General features: G+C 43.0%; 1 protein-coding gene across 3 annotated transcripts in view; it reads left to right on the forward strand.

Annotated features, from left to right (window-relative positions):
- DOCK1 (dedicator of cytokinesis 1) overlaps positions 1–19879 on the forward strand; it is a 278288-nt gene that overhangs the window by 143722 nt on the left and 114687 nt on the right. For all 3 annotated transcript variants that reach the window (XM_059852216.1, XM_059852217.1, XM_059852218.1), the window contains exons 28-29: positions 10962–11063; positions 16156–16250. In XM_059852216.1, coding sequence (XP_059708199.1) covers positions 10962–11063; positions 16156–16250 — 197 coding nt within the window. The remainder of the gene's footprint in view (positions 1–10961; positions 11064–16155; positions 16251–19879) is intronic.

Genomic DNA, 19879 nt, shown 5'->3' on the forward strand with positions numbered 1-19879 from the left:
GCTGTTTCCTTGGCTCTGAAAAACATTTTGTCTTGCTCTAAGTAGCTTTTCTGAGGTATTTTTAAAGCATTTTAAAAATAATGCTTAAATTTACCTCCCCAACAGATGATGAGTATTTTTCAGCCATATTGAGAGAAGTTACAAATCCCATTTTTGCCAAATGTCAGGAGTGGGATGAGTGTTGTAGGCTCTGCCATAACTCAGGGTTGGTTGATTTTCTGCTGGGGTTTGAAATGTTATGCCCCCCCAAAAAATTAGTTGGGATGGTTTTATGTGCATGGAAATTACAAAAGTAAGAAAAACATCTCATGTTTTGAGATTGAAAGATGGACCCTGAGAATAATTGGGATGTTTTGCTATTTTTCTTTTCCCATTTTTTTGTATTTTCAGTATATCTAAGTAGTACTATAACATACAGAAATACAGAAATGTTTGAATATTTTAATTGTAAAATGACACAATGGTTTGGGCTGGGAGGGCCCTTAAAGAAAATTTAGTTCCACTCCCTACCATTCCATTGAGGTTTTGCAGTAGCCTGCGCACTGATTTTCGGATTTAATTCTTTCTTAATATTTATTTTATATTTTGAATCCATTTTAAAGCTGCTTTGCCTTTGCTGGTTTGATTTTCCTTCCCCTTGGGACAGATTCCTGCATCTCCAGGGCTGGCATGGGAAATCCTGGGTGAGCTGGGCATGAATCTGAACATCAGGGCCTGGAAAAGAGATTCTGCTTGGTCCTGTTGTTACTGCCCAGATGGGAGGAAAAATATGGAAAAAAGGGATGTGAATCATGGAACATCCATGCATTTTCTTGGAGTGGTGTAGGAAGGGTGAGCTGAGCTCTTGGAGCAAACCAGCCCCTTCCCAGGAACATTCCCTGTCCTGCCCCTGCAGCCCAGGAGCTGATTTTCACTTTGGCATGTTTTAAACCACTGATTTTGATCTTAGTTTGGATTGAATTGCCTTTTCCAAGGAGAGATTAGTTCTCATTTAAGTGTGGATGTGTAATTAAAAAACATCTCTCAACTTAAGTTGCTTTTGTTGCCTGCTCGCTGGGGCTGTAGGTAGGGGAAAGCAATTCCAAAGCTGAAGATCCATCTCTAATCCTGTTGTTAATGTGGGAGTGTTGTTAGAATGTGATAAATGACTCCTTATTTAGGAGGGATTTACTGATTTCCCTTCTGATTTCTGCCAGAACAAAGTTGGGAAGGAAAATAAAATTCAGTTATAATGAAATAAATTCACAATTTATTTTGGTGGTGGAAAACCAGCGCTTCAAAATGTTTTGTTGTTGCTGGAATACGTGGAGTGTGCTGGCTGTCATGAGGAAAATTGTCAAAACATGTTTAGCACCTTTGGTTTAGTGAGAAAATAAATAAGTTATTCTCCTAAAATATTCTAGGTGGCTTTTGGTTGACTTGCAAGAAACCTGAATTAGCTTCATCTGGAAGCAGCAGAGCTTCATGAGCAAATATTCCATTCTTTCCTTCAGGAGGAGATCCCTGGAAGTATCCAAGGCCAGGTTGGACAGGGCTTGGAGGGAGCTGGGACAGTGGAAATTGTCCCTGCCCACGGCAGGGGTGGGTTGGGATGAGCTTTATGGTCCCCTGTGATGCCTTGTGAAGAGCAGAGGCTGGACAGAGCTCCAGAACGAAGCAGGGATTGATTCCAAGGATCTCCTCCATGGATGCACCTTGGGCAGCACCAGAGCCCAGCCAGGGCTGCACCCAAGATGACCCAAAATGGCCCCAAAATGCACGGCCGGGCACGGGGTCTCTCCCTGGGATCAGCTCTGCTCCATTTGCACCTTGCAGTTCATTGTCCCAGCCCAGCTTTAGCCCAGGCACTCCCACCCTGCTTGTTTTTCTCTCTCCAGCCCACGGGGTTTGTGCTCTTGGGCTGAGATTTGGCTCATTTGTCCTTGGTGCCCAGCTGGAGCAGGAATTGTTTTGTCTCCCTGCTCTGTGCACAGAGCTCACCATCCCATAATATGAAGCCCAGACCCACCCACTAAAGCAGCACAGAACCTGAAAAATAGAAAAGCCAAACCTGAGGCATCACTTCCAACCCAAACCAGTCTGGGATTCTGTGATCTTGGCTTTTCCATGGAATGGAGAAGGGAATGAGATGTATTTAACATGTTCAGCTTGTTCCTTAACTTCCAATATGGTACTGATTCAAAATCAATATAAAAGCAAAATCTTGTGTATGACAGGAAATTCCCAGGTCCACAGTGGTTCATTTGCCTCAGGCAATTTGTCCTTTACCTCGTTGATGGTCTCCTTTTGTCCTGTTGGGGTTGGATTCCTGCTGAGTTCAGGCAGGATCAGGATAAAGAGCCTTTTAGCAGCAGCATCCTGTTGGAGCTTATTCTGCTGCACGTTTTGGTCATCGTCCCAAATGATAATAAAAGAGAGGTTTAATTAATTCACTTTCCCACAATAGAAAAGTTCAGCTCCTTTTGCTTAGATTGCAGCTTAGAGATTGATTTCATGTTCTTTTCATGAGGCACCTTTGAAGCTCTTCTGGAGAGTGCACATTGTTTAGCACTGGGTTGTCTGAGAGAATCCCCCAAAGTCTTCTGAGTTGCTGTGAGTTTAATAAGAAACAAAATTCAAATTTAATAATGTTCGGGAAGAATTGGGTCATTCTTGGAGACTCAGCCCACATATTCTCTTGTTCAGGTTCTGCAGATGAGGCCTTTACTGCTCCCTTTAATTAAATGCCAAGTATTAAACTGGTCTGTGTTCCTTTAGAGGGTGTAAAATGCAGATATGGCTGCTTCTCCAAACACCTGCAGACAGCTCCTGGAAAATACAGAAACCTGAGCTAATGAATCTCTGTTGGAAAAGGGAAATACTGTGGAAATTTTCCTCTGCTCCTTGCAAACTTTGCACATGTTTTATAAAATTGAACGACCTGCATGAGGTTGGTAAAGTAAAATGGTGCAAAGAGACAACTTGTGCATGTGGGACAAGGATCAAACTGCTCTGCTCTGCAGCCAGGCTGGGAATTTGGGATTCAACTGGGAGAGAAGGCTGAAGGGGCTCTGAGAGAGCTGGAGAGGGACTGGGGACAAGGCATGGAGAGTAGGACACAAAGAATGGCTTCCACTGCCAGAGGGCAGGGCTGGATGGGAGATTGGGAATTGGGAATTCCTGGCTGGGATGGAATTCCCAGAGCAGCTGGGGCTGCCCCTGGATCCCTGGCAGTGCCCAAGGCCAGGCTGGACAGGCTTGGAGCACCTGGGGCAGTGAAGGTGTCCCTGCCCATGGCTGGGGTGGAAGGAGTGATTTGGGAGGCAAATTCCAAGGGAAGAGCCAGGTAAGGTGAGGACATTCCTGTAGGCAGAGAAGAGCAGTTTCACTCCTGTGAAATCCCCTGTTTGCTGCTATTGGGCATTAATCTGTTCAGCTCCTCTTATCTGTCAATATTGGAACAGAAATTCTCACTTGAAATGTGACCTGTCTGGAAATTGTATTTCTCTTATTTACCATTATTGATACATGCATTTGTGTAAATAGCATTAATTTGCTGCTGTGACATAAAATATGACAGAAAACTGAGCTGAAGTCAGAGAAGTCAGAACAAAGGACCAGCCTCTTACCAGTCTTTGTGGATTTCATCACTTTTCCTGCTCTTTGGGGAGGAGGGAATGAGAACATTGCCTGTGCTGGGGATTTCATTTTGATATCATGCAAATCTGGAGAGAGCCCTCCCCTTTATTTTCCCCACTGATGAGAGCCTGGCAGTAATTCCTGTCTACAAGGACTGGGTGACCTTCTGCAGCTCAGAGAGCTGAGAACAGCACCACATCAGAGCCTGCATCCCATAAACCTTCCCAAATCCACTGTGTTGTGTCCCAAAACCTGGGGAAGGGAACAGCCCCCGGGGTATGGTGTGATGGTTGATGTGCTGAGTGAACCAAAGGTAGGAATTAATTACAAAATGCAAAAGCTTCCCCAAAGAGACCTCCTCCTGCAAGGAGCTTTTTAATCCAGGGATCTCTGAACTGCGTGCTTTCATCAATTAAATTTGGATTGCACACATTTCTTATCTCTCGTGCTCGCTGAGCCCCTCAATAAAGCAGTTGCTAAATAATTTACATTAAAACAGGAGGATGAGAAGCACCAAAAGTGGGATCATTTGTCTTCAAAATGGCTGTTGCTTTTAGGAGTGTATTCATCTGGCAGCATCACCTGTCTGGTGGGAAGATTATCATTTAAAAGATCATTGCTCTTCCTCTTGTTCCTATAATTTGTCATAGTGGTACCTCAGTGCTGCAGAGACAATATCCCAAATATTTGTGGGCTCTCCCAATTACTGGGACTGCAGTGCATTCCTAACTGGGAATACCACTTGTGTCCAATTATCATTTCCTTTTTAGGTTTATCTTTTATTTTAATTTTTTTTTCCTGGTCTGCATCAAAGTTTATTACACAGCTTCCAACATTAATTGTGTTTGATAAATAAAACAGGGTTTCTCTTTGTCATAGGTTTGGTTTTATTGTTCCTCCTCAGTGACTTTTTGAAGGAAACATCTATAAGGGCATGGAGTGACAAGAAAACAGGGAATGGTTTAGAATGAAGGAGAGGAGATTTAGATTGGATATTAGGGAGAAATTCTTCCCTGTGAGGGTGGTGAGGCCCTGGCACCAGGGTTTTATTCCCATATTCAGTGGTGCATTTTTGCAAAATTACTTTAAAACATTTTTTATGGGTTTTCCTTTTTATTTTTTACTGTTTGAGTACTGGCCATTCCCATAAATTCAGTTGTTTTCTGTATTTTATGACTGCATTTATAATTTTATTATCGGTATTAATAGATGTGTAAACCAAGATACCTGAAACAGATTTATTGAGGGCAGTTATCTAGATTTTCAGTGAAATAATGTTTAGTGTAGCAGAGGGAGGAAAAAAAACCATGGGAAAGGCAAATGCATTTAGAAAACCAGAAATAAATGTACTGACCTTGAGAACTCCTGAGCACTGTGGGTTCCATTGAAGGGCACTGTTCAATACTGACACTGCATGGAGCTTTTAAAAGAGAAACATTTTTTGGTTAAAATGGACTTTTTTTTTTTTTTTTTGCAAAAGAACCTTAGAAACATGATAAATGGTGTTGCTAAAACATCTCATTAATTTTTTCGCCTGCTTTTTCCAGAAGTTGGTGCAAAGCACTTTTGAATCAGGGAACTCTTTTTGTCTATTCCCACTGTGTTACCATCAACTTCCTAACAAATCAACCTTGTGCAAAGTGAATTTCAGTGGAGCTGCTGGGGTCTTGGAATCACAGAATTGTGGAATGGTTGGAAAAACCTCAAAGCCTATGGCATGGCATGGCATCCCATCCCCATCCCCATCCCATCCCATCCCATCCCATCCCATCCCATCCCACCCCACCTCCCACTGTCCCAGGTGCTCCCAGCCCCAATGTCCAACCTGGCCTTGGACACTGCCAGGGATCCAGGGGCTTCTCTGGGAATTCCATCCCAGCCCCTCCCCCCCCTCCCAGGGCAGGATTCCCAGTTCCCAATCTCCCATCCATCCCTGCCCTCGGGCAGTGGGAGCCATTCTCTGTGTCAATATTCCCTCTCCATCTTTCTTGTCAGCTCCTCAGATGCCAGGGCCACGATCAGGGCTGGTTCTGGTTGTGATCTCTGTGCAAGTCCTTTTGCTTTCCTTCCCAAGGGGCTTTCCCTGCATCCACTCCTGCAGGGACTCAGTGCTGGAAAAGTTTTCCTTTTAAAACAAGTTTTCTGTTGACTGAGATGGAATTGTCAGAGATCACATCAGGATCTGTAAAGTACTTCTTGAGGTAAAACAAGGTTTGGAGACTAAATTAGCTGATTTTCACCTCTGAACTCCCATGTCAGAGCTCTGCATTCTGCATGGACTTCCCTGGCTTGACCGAAAATCGCTTTTGCTGCTTAGGGAGGCTCTGAACTCCTTAAGTCACATCAGGTAAAGGAGGTTGCACATCTTTTCCAGGAGCTCTGGAAGCACAGTTTGTCACTGAAAATACCTTACTGCATCTTGATTGGCAAAAAGATGCTTAAATGAATGTTTGTGGCAGCAGGAGACTGCCCAGATATTTATCACTGCCACTATTGCAGGTGTGAGCTTCTGTTCCTGCAAGGAGAAAGGCTCATGTGTTTTATTCTCTTGTTCAAGAGGCAGGGTTTGGCCTAAGGAAATGGAATATTCTGTGTATTCAGTAAAAAATGTGATAAATGGGAATGTTTTACACTTGTTTTTATCCTGCTGCTGTAGCCACGAAATAATTTTGTCTCTGAAGGTGCTGCTGAATTTACTGTGTGATTTTCTATCATGAGAAAAGAAATGTTTGTTTTAATATTGTGAGAAATGCATGTATGAATTGTTGTACATAAGAGAGGAATTTCTGTGCCTTGGAGGGGATTCTGCTTTGTTTTGGGTCTTCCTCCTGCCCTTCCTGGTGTGACACTCCTGGGAAAAGCTTCAGGAATCAAACTCCTTTCAGGATGCCCTGCAAGCTGAAACTTCCATCCATATCTTTATCTATTTTATAATATAAAATATTCTTGAAGGGAAGAAAGGATGGAAGCTCCTCTGCCTTATTCATGCTGGCTTTTTTAATACCTTTACACTACAAATTACATAAAATATTATTTTTGAAATGAGCAAACTTCTGTGCAGACAAATTGGATTTGACATTTTCACATGGTAAAAAGATGAAATTTGGGACATTTTAAAGTTGGGTTTTTATCTTGTGAGTCCTTAAGCAGTGACAATTTAATGAGTGGCTTCTAGAGCTGATAACAATTGATTTTTAGTTCTTTATTTGTTGCTAATATAGAGAGAATACAAGTTATAAGCAGAGAGAAAGCTTCATTTTTTTAATCTTTGTGAGGGACTTAAATCCTTTCCAACAAAGTGAATTCTGTGGAAATGTTCTGAAAGCCAAAATGTAGTGAAATAATTCAAGTGATTTTGTTTGGGGTTTTTTTTATTATATATTCATCCATTTATTTATTTAGCTGTGTAGTCTTCTAAGGCCACATAAGGAAAATTTAATGGAAAAAATAAATGAAACTTAGACTTTTTCATTTATTCCTGACCATGTTAACAGGGACGTTTTAGTAAGACATCACTTAACTGAATGTAGGTTTGATTTCTCTAGTTTTTCTCACTATACATAAAGAGCTTAATATTTCAATTTAAATATTTCACTGGGAGAAAATGGACAAGCCTGTTTAAAACAGGATCTTTTATCCCTGAGGGAGACAAGTGTTGGCGTGTGTGGTCTCTCCTGCAGGGAATTCTCTTCTCATTCTGGAATTTCTCAGTGTTAATATTACTTGTGGGGATTATTTAAAACTAAAATTTCCCTTCTTATTCCTGTTCAAGAGCCATTTGAACACTGAGGGTTTTATTTTAAAGGCAGTTCAGGAAAATAAGTAATTTTGGAGCATTCCTGTGCCTCTTCAAGTTTTCCCTCAGAACTGAATTTTACAGAAATCAGAAGTCATTTCACAGTTTGGAATAGCATATTCATTTTTTAAATATAAAATGTGTTTCAAAATAGTCACGAATCCTTCCCCCCCCCCCAAAAAAAAAAAAAAAAAAAAAAAACCAACCAAAAAAAAAAAAAAGCTTTGGTGTTGGATTTAGGTTTATTTTCTTTTAATGGAGCAGAATTTTCACTCATCCTGTCTGGGAGCTGGATGTGGCTTCCCTTTGGGCAGATATCCTGCATGCCATGACTTTGCTTTGGGAATACTTCAGGCATAGAAGAGAATCATGGAATCATCAAGGTTGGAAAACCTCTCTGAGATCACTGAGTCCAACCATTCCCAGCACTGCCAAGGCCACCATTGCCTCATGTCCCCAAGTGCCACCTCCACGTGGTTTTTAAATCCCTCCAGGGATGGGGACTCCAAACTGCCCTGGGCAGCTGTGCCAGGCCTGGACAAACCTTTCCAGGAGGAAATTGTTCCCAAAATCCACCCTGAGCTCCCCTGGCCCAGCCTGAGGCCGTTCCCTCTGCTCCTGTCCCTGTTCCCTGGAGCACAGCTTCCCCTGGCTGTCCCCTCCTGGCAGGAGCTGTGCAGAGCCACAAGGGCCCCCTGAGCCCCCTCTGCTCCAGGCTGAGCCCCTTCCCAGCTCCCTCAGGAATTCTCCAGCCCCATTCCAGCTCTGTTCCCTGCCCTGGACACCCTCCAGCCCCTCAGTGTCCCTCTGGTCCTGCAGGATCCAAGCTGTCCCCAGGGTTTGAGGTCCCTCAGAAGAGCCAGCACAAGGGACACTGTTATGCATAGAGAGAAATTTCTGTGCCTTAGGGGGGGATTCTGCTTTGTTTTGGCTCTTTCCCCTGCCCTTCCTGGTGTGATGCTCCTGGGAAAAGCTTCAGGAATGAGGGGACAGGGGACAGTTCCTGCTGCCTGTGCTCACACAATTCCTGCTCCAATCCAGATGCCAGTGGCCTCTGGCACACCTGGGCACACCTGGGCTCATTCCAACCCCTCAGCACCCCCAGGGCCTTTCTGATGGGCCCTTTCCAACCCCACTGGCCCAGGGGGATCCTCAGTGACCCTGGTTTGGGGAGAAGCAATCCAGGAGAGGCAGGAATTGCAGCAACCTGCTGGTAAAATGCTTCTCTAGTGGACATTCTTTAATGATCTTCCTGTCTGTGTGACCAGCTCATTTCTGAGCTTTGCAAGAGGGAAAAAGTTCCAGGGTAAAGCCTGCCACTATTTCAGTGAATAAATAGCTGAGAAATGCCCAGCACAATGGAAACTCCTTGCAGGACTGGCTGGGTAAACACAGCTTTGCAATTATTCCTATGGCTCAAATTGAAATTGATTTTTTAGAGAATTAGGTACCTTTTTTCTATATATTGCTTCCAGTGCTGGTCTGTAGATGATGACAATGATCTCCAAATACAACTAAAGATTTAAAATCAACTTAAGGTTAAAATCTAATCATGTTGTTAGCAAATGCTGACGAGTTAGAGCATATTAAAAACACCTAGAGTACAAATATTACCTCTAAATAATTACAAACCTTTATTAGCACTGTAATTAAGAGTGTGCTGGCTGCAAGTGATACCTCACAAAGGAAATGATGACTGGTAGTTGTACTTTCCTCCTAATATTAAATAGATTTTCCTTCTAGCAGGGCCTTGAGCAGTGGTTTGCAGGTGGGGATCTGCAGATCAGTGTTGGAGCAGGGATGGGTGTGTGTGATGCAATGCTGGCTTCAAGGAACAATTCTGTATCAAAGGAAGGGTTTTTATCACCAAGATAAACACCAAGATGAGCATGAATCATGATTTTTATGCAGGGAAACAGGAAGAAGTGTTGATAACTGCTGAAAGACCATTTCCAGTCTGCTCAGCACCACTCTGGGGGCTCAGCCTGAGCTGAAATGACAAAATTTTACAAGTTTCTGTCATTCTAACTAAAACCTACAGCACTACAGAATCCTCTCCTGTTTGTGTTCCATTTCTATTTGTTTCTTGTGTTTATTTTTAACTCCAGCAGCCATTCCAGGTTTTTACCCAGCTCTCCCATTGGCTCCTATCAAGCCCAGTGTTTGCTGTGCCAGGAGCTCATTAGGCACTGATTTGACAATTAATGTTTGGATTTTTGAGATGGTCCTGTCTTATTTCCATTTCATAGTAGAAAATGTCTTTGTAGAGCCCCAGATTCTGTTCTTGTTAGAAAGTTCTTTTGATGTCCCAGAACAGCAGCTCAGGTGGACTTCCCTTCCATATTCATGGAGTTTGCAGGTGCCACAGAGCTCCCATCAAGTACCTTGGCATCCTCTGGAAAATCCAATATTCCCACATGGACAAAACCAGTCCTGTAGGAGTTTAGATCTCAGCTCAGTTACAGGAAATAGCAAATTCCAGGAGTGCAGATCAGGGGGAATTTAAGGTTAACCTGTAAATTCTGTAAATATGGGGGCTCAGAGCACATGCAGGTGACCTGGTGTCATTTCAGGTTTAATCTCAATTACTTGGACTGCTGTGGAAATAAAGAATTTAAATTGAAATTAATTCTGATCTTTAAGGTAGCAATAAAGGCTCTGTGTCTTTATGAAGAGAAAATTCCTGAGTGTTCTCCTGGGCTGTGGCATGGAATAACCTGGGAAACAGCACAGAAAGGAGGATTTGCAATTCTATCAAAGCACAGAGAGAATCACTTCTTTTCTAAGGCATTCTGATGGGGTCTGTACCAATTTTTAATGTTTTTCCTCCTGCATTAAGGACCAGAAAAGATGTGGACATCATTAACAGGCTTTAGCAGATAGGCAGAGAGGGAGGATGGACAAGAAGCTCCCACTGATGGGATTTTACTACATCTAGGAGCCTTGCAAATGGGTTGGATTGTTACTACAACACTTTCACCCACCAGAAGGAAAAGCTAAACTTTCTTTTGGTCATTTTTTACTCTTTCTGTGCTTTGAGAGAGATGTGGATGGTGCTGCTCTTCTGGTTTGATGAAATTCACTGGATTTTTTTGGTGTTTTTTTAAGCATCACTGTATCTGAAAATACCACGCAGCGAAATGAAAACTGGGGGTTGGTTCAGCTCAGTGCTCAATATGATAATTTTGAAAAGATTTCTTCCTTGAGCAGAATATTGACTTTCCAAATGCAAATGCTGATATTGTGTGATATTTTTAGGAGTGCTGTTTATTACCTTGCAGACACTTTAATGTCTGAGCAATTTTTAGAGGAAGAATGTGTCACAAAAGCTTTGGTGATAAACCCATGACATTGGAAACTGGAAACTTTTTGAGATGGTTTTTTTTTTTATTTCCTTGATAGAATTTTGCATATCCATTAATGAATTTTAATGATAGAATTATCTCCACTGCATTCCTTGGTTCTCTCTAGCAATGTTATGTTTTGATAGCCAGTATTGTGTTGCATTATCCTAAATAATGGATTCCTTTCCTTTGCTTTTTGCCAGGGGAGTTTTGTGGCCTGCATGACAGCCATCCTGAGGCAAATGGAGGATTACCACTATGCCCATTTAATCAAGACTTTTGGCAAGATGAGGTCGGATGTTGTGGTGAGTTTCATTTGTTTTATCTCTTCATAAGATGGCTTAGCTTGTGTTGGGTTTTTTTTCCTGTTACTGGTCATTAAATGGACTTGTGAGATGTGAACAAAATGTGTTTGGCATTACAGATTTAATAGAAAATAATTATTTAGGCACTGTGACATGCACAGGAGTACAGCTGGAGCTGTTCATTGCTTACAAACATGAGACAGTGGATTGAAAGCAATTAAAGGAAAGCAGTAAAAATAGTAGTGATGAGACATTACTAAAATCTGGTAAGGAAAGAAGAAAAAGGATATAAAAAAGGCTTTCTTAGGAGAGGAACTTTCAGTGTTAAATCTTCCAGATGTCCTGATTTTGTTTCTTGAAGTAGCTTTTACTTAGAGATCTGCCCACTTTCCCTTTTCCCTTTTATGCAAAACACTTTAACCTTAAAGATGCCCTTAGTTGTTAAATAAGCAATAATAATTGAAATTTGTCTTCTCAGAGTCATTGGTAGGCTGGCTAAGGCAACAACCCAAGTTAATTAAAGCCCAATAGAAGGGAGTTTATAGCTGAGGAGATAACTCTGTAATAACCTGAAAGTGCCACTGCCATATGGCCAGGCAGGGCTGGCAGGGGACAGCCAGCTCCCTGGCTGAGCTCCAGCAGTCAGTGACCACCCGTCCCCTCTGCCACCCTGGGGTGCTCCAGGCAGCTCCCAGCTGGGCTTGGATCCTTCTTCAGCTTCTCTTCTTCCTCCAGCCCCACCACAACAATGCCAGGACCTTTCCTTTGCCTAATTTTCACGTTTGGATTTCCCAGTTTGTCTTGGATTTGTGTTCTTTTTTCTGCCTGTGTTGGGCAAAGTTTAAGCTCTTTGCCCTTTTCCAGTTTTCAGCCTCTTTGTGCACCTGTGTGGCATCTCCAAAGCTCAGAGCTGCTCTTTTGAGAGGGGGAAGGCAAAGTCCAGCTGCAAACTGCTGGAAATGGGATCACTGCATGGGAAGGGATGGGTCTCCTCTGGGATCTTGGAGCATTTGCATGGATGGGCACTGACAGCAGAGCATTCCCAAACCAAGTGCAATAAAGGGCTGAAAAGAGTGGGTTTAGCAGAGGGAAGAGAGAAAAGCAGCTCAGGGTCTCTCTTTTGTGTAATTTTAATGCTTGGACTTCCCAGTTTGTCTTGAATTTGTGTAATTCTTCTTTCTGCCTGTACTGGGCAAGGTTTGAGCTCTTTGCCCTGTTCCAGTTTTCAGCCTCTTTTTGCACCTGCATCTCTAAAGCTCAGAGCTGCTTTTAAATAATATTCATTAAGGTGTGGAGGTTTATTGGCAGAGCATTGTTAACCCTGTGAGTAAAGGAAACTACAGGAAGGAAACTAAATTTTCTTTCTCTTTGCTTTTCTATGATTTTTCCACTTTTTTAACCCAGCAATTTTTGGTGCCACTCTCATTTGACTCAGCCAGTAGAACTGAAATCCTGGAGTCTTTGCTTTTAAACCCATAGCTGGAGGTGAAAACTGCACCTCCTATTGCAGAAGGTTCTGTTTAATCACAAAGCAGTGATTTAGAACTGAGACTAAATTCCGCCAGGCAGAAATGAAAAGCTTTTTATAAAAAAAAAGGCAAGAAAAAGGGAAAACTTAAGCTGTGGTTTCTTTTTCACCACTGGAGACCCTTAAATCTTCCTTCAGCCTCTGCTCTTGCTCAAGCAGGAGCTGGAAGCTCAGGGCTGGAAGTGCTGGAGGAAACTTTATGGTCTGTGTTATGTAGGTGGCAGGTTTAGATTATTATAATGGTCATATTTGGCCTCAAAAGTCTTCAAAAAGATGAGGTGAAGTGCAATAAAACTAGTCCTTTACCTCTCTGCAGAATAGAGAGTTTAGATTTATTAAGGAATGTCTCTTCAAAGAGGAATTTCTTGCTCTAAGATCCCTTCCAGCCCAGACTCTGCTGTGATTCTGTAAAATCAAAATCTGTGATTCTGCTGTCATCCTGAGATGAAATATTATCTGAGATCAGGGAGGTTATTTCTGGGTATAACTGATTTTTTTTTCCTCTTTTTAGTTAGTAAAAAATATTTCTATTTGAGACACATGTGGTTTAGTTGACAAAAAATGCCTGTTAATGTTCTGCCATGTGGGGAATCTCAGGCTGAGCTCAGGCTGTTTCTTTTCCATCAGTGGAAAATATTTATGGGAATTTTTTAGGGGTCTTACCTGCTGTGAATTCTGTTTCCTATTAAATAGGATTTGTGTTTGTAGTTGGAGAGAGAGCAGGAGTTGTAACCCTTCCTCTTTTAGTACAGGCTTTTATCTTCAGAAATATTTGTCCTGCTTCCAGTTATACTGAAAATAAGCAGCTTTTTCTTGTCCTGGTGGCTTCCCTCTCTTCCCAGCCCCTCAAAAACCCTGAGTTTTCCTCATAAAATGAGGTTAATTCATCCAAACCATTTGCTTTTCTATGAGAACCATAAAATGGAAAAAAGAGCAATATTATGAATACATAAACCCCAGGTGAGCATCAGGAGCCTTTTATTTGATCAATAATTAGCTCACTTGTTACAGAGCATTATTTAAAGTACCTGGGTGAACGTGGGGTTATTAAAATGTAAATATCAGGGGATGGAAATGCAGAGCTGAATCAGCAAAGTAGGTCAGGACCCCCAGGCTCAGGAAGGAACCAAATCATCATCAATGGAATTCTGTCACCAAAACACAGAAAAAATGAGCAGGAAATGTGCAGTTTGAGCTCTTAACTGAAGGCAGATTTTCCTGAGCTGGAGGAGAGGCTGTGGGATGACAGTGGTGACATCTGAACCAGGAGCAGCTCCAGACTTGCTGTCCATCCTGTTCATGCCAAAGCAGCAGGATCTGTTCGCTGGGCATGGTGGTGCTCGGTCAGAGGTTGGATTTGGTGGTCCTGGGGGGCTTTTCCCCCTTCAGAATTCTGGGATTCTGTGATTGTTGCTGACGTTGTGTGCTAAAATGGCAGAGGAGCTCTTTCACCAGGAGTGTTGTGCACATGGTGGAGCCCAGCACCCTGGAAGGTCCCAGAATCCCAGAATAGCTGGGGGTGGAAAGGACCTCTGGAAATCACCCAGTGCAACCCCTGCCAGGGCAGGGTCCAGGTGTGTCTGGGATGGCTCCAGAGAGGGGAAATGTCACCTTGCTTTGTGAAATAGCAAACATGGAGAGACAATATTTACCAGGGCCTGGAGGGACAGGGAATGGCTTCCCACTGCCAGAGGGCAGGGATGGATGGGAGATTGGGAAGGAATTCCTGGCTGAGAGGGAAGGAATGAGGGTGCCCAGAGAAGGAAGGAATCAGGGTGCCCAGAGAAGCTGTCAGCTGGTCAGAATCAGCTGGGTTAACTCGGTTGGTTTAAGTCACACAAGCCCATCTGAGCTCCTTTTCCCTGAATCCAGGGGGGATGTTTGCACAAAGGGCTTCTGCAGCAATATTTGGGAAGTGAGACCCTCCAGCAGAAAGATGGGAAGGAAGGACCTGCCTGGAGAGGAGAAGGCTCCAGGGAAAGCTCAGAGCCCCCTTGCAGGGCCTAAAGGGGCTCCAGGAGAGCTGGAGAGGGACTGGGGACAAGGATGGAGGGACAGGACACAGGGAATGGCTTCCACTGCCAGAGGGCAGGGATGGGTGGGATATTGGGAACTGGGAATTGCTCCCTGTCAGGGTGGGCAGGCCCTGGCACAGGGTGCCCAGAGCAGCTGGGGCTGCCCCTGGATCCCTGGCAGTGCCCAAGGCCAGGCTGGACACTGGGGCTGAGAGCACCTGGGACAGGGGAAGGTGTGGAACAAGATGGGCTTTAAGGTCCATTCCCACCCAAACCAGTCAGGGATTCTGGGGTTCTTGATCTCCAAGCTGTGTCCTCAGGGTCTCTGCAGCTCCCTGCATCCACTCATGGGGAATTTCTGAGCCAGGAAAACATTTGAACAGAGCAGTGGATTAAAAGATCAATCTGCTGAAGATCTTGGCTCTCAGAGCTGAAGAAAGACTGATGAGAGCAAGGACTTCAGATTGGTTTCTCACTGAAAAGGTTACACAGAAACCAGTCTTAGTTAAAAGTCCAGTTGATGGAACATATTGGGGTTTTTTTTTTTGTAGGCATTTGACATTTTAAAGATAGACCAGATAAATACCATTGCTGAGAAACTGTATCAAAGGGAAGATATTCTAACCTTGGAATAGAAGTTCATTTTTATCTCTGTGTGAAGTGGATCAAGGACTTTCTGCATGAAGTTCTCTTTTCCCCTTTATCTTTCTTGCAGCATTTGATATCACAGAAATTGTTAGATAGCAATTACAGATTCCCAAATTGTAGGAGATGATTTACATTGTAAAGTACACAAAGTTTCTGGTCCAAAGAGCTGTGTGTTTATAGCTGTGTAGAAATAAATTGGTTTATGCTATTAAATTAACTTGTTCTTGGGCAGCTTTTTACTTGCAGAAGCAATTCCTGCTGCTCTCTTAGGGAGGGTCCCTCCCAGTTTTGAGATGTCCAAACCATTTTTGTCCTCTGCCCCAGGTGGAAGTGATTATTTGAGCTGGAAGATGTTTTTATTTTAATACATAAATAATCTCAATTTCTGAGAATATCCATGAAGGGAGGGATTATTCATCACCTGACTTCAGGGAGTATTCTTAGTGCAATCCTAAGAATGAAATGAATATTTAGCTTGGTTTTTTTTCCTCTTTCCATGAACCAATGTGCTTTTATCAACTTCCCAAGAGTGTGTCATGACAGGTGTGTCACAATACACGAAGGAACTGAGAGGTTTTGTCCGTAGTATGGAAAAAAATGATGTTTTTTCCAGTAAAAACTCCTTTTGGATAATAGGTGAACCAGTGCTTCACCTTGATGAATCCCATGGGTTGCTGAAATGTGTGATTTCTGTTGTTACAATTTCTGAAGTGGAATTACTGTAGGATTTCTGGGCAACACGTGTAAATGTGCTTGAGTAGGATTTAGGTGTGTTTTAATGAAAAATGTCTTTTTGAGGAAGCAGAACACAAACACCCCTTTGGAGTGCAGTCATCAATAATTACCACCACCCCTTGGAGTTCCTTGGTCCGACTATCTCAAATATTATCTCTTCTTTTAGGATTTCCTGATGGAGACATTCATCATGTTCAAGAACCTGATTGGGAAGAACGTCTATCCTTTCGACTGGGTGATCATGAACATGATGCAGAACAAGTGAGTACAGAGGGAGAGGCTCCAGAGCTCTCCTGAGTGCACAGGGAGAAGCTCCAGAGCTCTCCACAACTGTGGGGTTGCCTGGAAACAGCAACTGCAGCCAGCCTGCCCTGCCTTCTCCTCCTCCTCTGATGCAAAGAATTATTGAAGTATTGGCTCTGGAGCAGCATTGTAGTGGCCTGGTTTAGGGCTCTTGGAGGCCACCTAAAATTTAGGGTGGCGTCAGTTTGAGAACCTGGATTTTGGAGCTGACTCCAGGTGCAGTAAAATTCTATCCAAATCTTAAAATAATTCAGTTTATTCTTTGGAGGGTGAATTACATGTTTTTCTATCCATATCTTAAAGTAATTCAGTTTATTCTTTGGAGGTGAGTTGCATGTTTTGCATATGACCTCACATTTGGTGGTGTTGTATGAAGTTGTATGTCCAGGAATGTTTTCACTGGTGTTTCAAGAAGAATTAAGAAAGCTTTTAAATCCAAATTCCATCACCCCAGTAATGTAGAGAGAGGCTGAAAATGTTCCTAATGCTCATTTTTTCCCCAGTAATTGCAGTTCTGTCATTATTTAGCATTCCTTTGTGCAGTGTTTTATGCTGGTGACATTTTATTAAGTGTGTCAAATGCTTTTATGTGTACTGAGATGAAAGTATAAGGGAAAAACATTATATTTACCAGTTGCCTGGAGAAATCTCTTCTGCATTTACTGGAAGCTACCATGGCTGTAAAGTTGTCAGCGTTTCCTTATATAAAATCCTGAACCACAGCTCCTGCTCTCCTTATAAAAATGCACCACAACTTTAATCTTGGCTTCTGAAGTCTCCTTAACTCCCTAATAAAATCTGTTCTGAACAAGTAGGAGTCAGGAAATTGAGCCATCTTTGGGTTCTTCCTGCTGGTTTGGAATGCTTGGGAAGCACCTGGTGTTTGAAATAAGGAGCACATTGAGAGCTGATGAGGAACATGTGAAGCTCTTTGGATTTATTTCTTTTTTGATTAATTTTGAGAGTGGTTGTGCTTCAGCAGCTCCGAGTGCCTTGGGAGCTGTGTTGGAGGTGTAGGGAAACCCTCCCAGCATGTGTTACCTGTCAACAGGAGAACTCTGGGGTTCCTGAAGTTTGGGAGAGATTTGAAACAGGATTGGGAAGGTTTGTGTTTGGGCATTCTTAATGCCTTAACTGACTGTGCTGAGTGGAGACAGGGCAATTACAGTGTGGTCACTAGTGCAGGGAGTGTTCTTGTGTCAGCCCAGCACAGGAGGGACAGTCAGCTCATGGACAGGATCCAGGGGGCTGCTCCAGGGCTGGAGCCCCTCTGGAGCCAGGCTGGGACACCTGGGGGGGCTCACCTGGAGAGGAGAAGGCTCCAGGGAGAGCTCAGAGCCCTCCCAGGGCCTGAAGGGGCTCCAGGAGAGGGACTGGGGACAAGGCATGGAGGGACAGGACCCAGGGAATGGCTCCCAGTGCCAGAGGGCAGGGCTGGGTGGGAGACTGGGAAGGAATTATTGGTTGTGAGGGTGGTGAGGGGCTGGGATGGAATTCCCAGAGCAGCTGTGGCTGCCCCTGGATCCCTGGCAGTGCCCAGGGCCAGGCTGGATACTGGGGCTGGGAGCACCTGGGACAGTGGGAGGTGTCCCTGCCATGGCAGGGGGTGACAGTGGATGGGATTTAAGGTCCATTCTCACCCAGTCCAGTCTGGAATTGTGTTCTCTTCACATTATTGCCAGGTGACCTCTCAGTGTTCACTTGGGTAGGGATTTCACCTTGGGTTTTTTTGGCACTGTGAAATTCTGGCCAAACAAATGAAAGAGCAGAGGTACAAAATGAACCTTTCCCTGCCCATGGTTTTTTCCTTAAAGCACAAAGGGATTCTTCCCCCAGGCAGTTCCTTGTGGAAAATCTGGAGCAGTTCAAAGTATGATGGTTCACAGTTAGGACAGAGACTTGGAATTTTTATCCTTAAAAATAGTCTTGTCTTTTTCCATGCTGAACATGGAGTCCTGAGGAAGCAGAAAAGGGATGTGTTGATGATCTTTGATTCTTCCTGACTTCCCTCAGAGCCTGCAGAATATCTGAGTAGTATTTAAAGTTAAAAACAAAAACACTTCTCAGTCTTTTTGGTGTTGAAGAGGATCTTCAGATGTCCTGAGGAGGGTTGTTCATCCCTAATTCCCTCATTCTTTCATTCCCATTGCACCAGCTCCTTTGGAAGTTCCCTGTTGATTTCCATGCTTTTCATTTCTCCTGTTGGAGTTAACGTGGTTTCCTAGCCCAGAAAGCTGCATTGTAAAATACCTTGTTTTGTCCATCTGCTCCATTTATTTCCACCCTTATAAAGTTTCATTGAAGAAAACCAGATGAAATTTAAGAACAAATTCTGTCTTTTAAAGCTGTGGCATCCCCTCCATAGAAATAATTCCAAATGTGCAATTTTGTGTTGTTTCTGAAAGCACCTCCTTGGGCAGTTTTGTGCCATGAACCAAATCAAGGGAACTAAATTTTAAATGTATCCATAATTTCATTTGTTTCTTTGCGTGGAATGTATCTGGTAGTGTGAAACAATGGGAAAAAGAATAAAAATAGCTGGAAAATGGAGTTTTAATTCCTCTTTTAGACCAGTCCTTTAGGAGGTTTCTCCTAAAGCTCCTCTCCATGCAGTGCTTTGCTTCCAGATTAAAATACTCTGGATTAGGCAGTGGCTTCAAATATTCTGGATGAGATAAAGTTATAGGCATGGGGGAAGAGGGGAAATGGAGAAATGCATGTGAACGACTGGATTACAGGAAATATTTGCAAATATAAGTTTAGTTCAAATTTAGTATTCTATTTTTGACCTTTACCAGTGGGATAAATATATAGAAATATATATATTTTATATATATATTTATAAATTCTGCACATTCATTAATAGTGACAGAAATTATTCTGAAAACTTTGCCTGCCTGGTTTTGGTCCAGTGCATGAAAACACGAGGGTCCTCTCTCTTTTCTGCCTCCCAGTTTTGCTGTGCCAGGCTCAGCATCACATCCCAAGTTCAGGATCACATCCCAAGCCTTTGTTCCAACACCTCAGGGAGCCACGCTCTGTTCCCACCTTTCATGCCAAAATGAACACAAGAAATCTTCATACCTAACAACAGAATTCTCCCCTTTTTTGTACAATATTTTATTTGCTGACTTGTCTCATGTTGTAGAATTCTCATTTTAGCAAAGCAATTTGTGATTCAGAGCCCAAGGTGTTGGTGTTCCCAGTTTGATGGAATTGCCACCAGTGTGTTTGAGGGGACATTGGTTTGCAGGTGGCTGATCAGCATTTTGGGGGTAAAGGAAGAGAATATTCAAAGTGATGCAGTGGCTTTTCCTTTCACTTCCAAATTTTGGTCCAGATCAGCCCCAGGTTTACTGTAAACAACAACATCCAAGGAAAGGAGATGGAAAAAACCACTGAGGGATGAGAGAGATGGATAAGGGACCATTAAATGCTCTTTTGAAACAGCTCCTTGTAAGGAGGAGCTGGAAATGTAACCCTAAATTCCTTTTGGGATACTTATCCACTGTTGGGTTTGTCTGTGCCCACATTCTCAGGAAGAGTTATTCCTATTCAAACCACAATATCTGCATTTAACAGTTTTA

The sequence above is a fragment of the Haemorhous mexicanus genome, chromosome 7 (genome assembly GCF_027477595.1).
Source record: "Haemorhous mexicanus isolate bHaeMex1 chromosome 7, bHaeMex1.pri, whole genome shotgun sequence".
Taxonomy (NCBI): Eukaryota; Metazoa; Chordata; class Aves; order Passeriformes; family Fringillidae; genus Haemorhous; species Haemorhous mexicanus.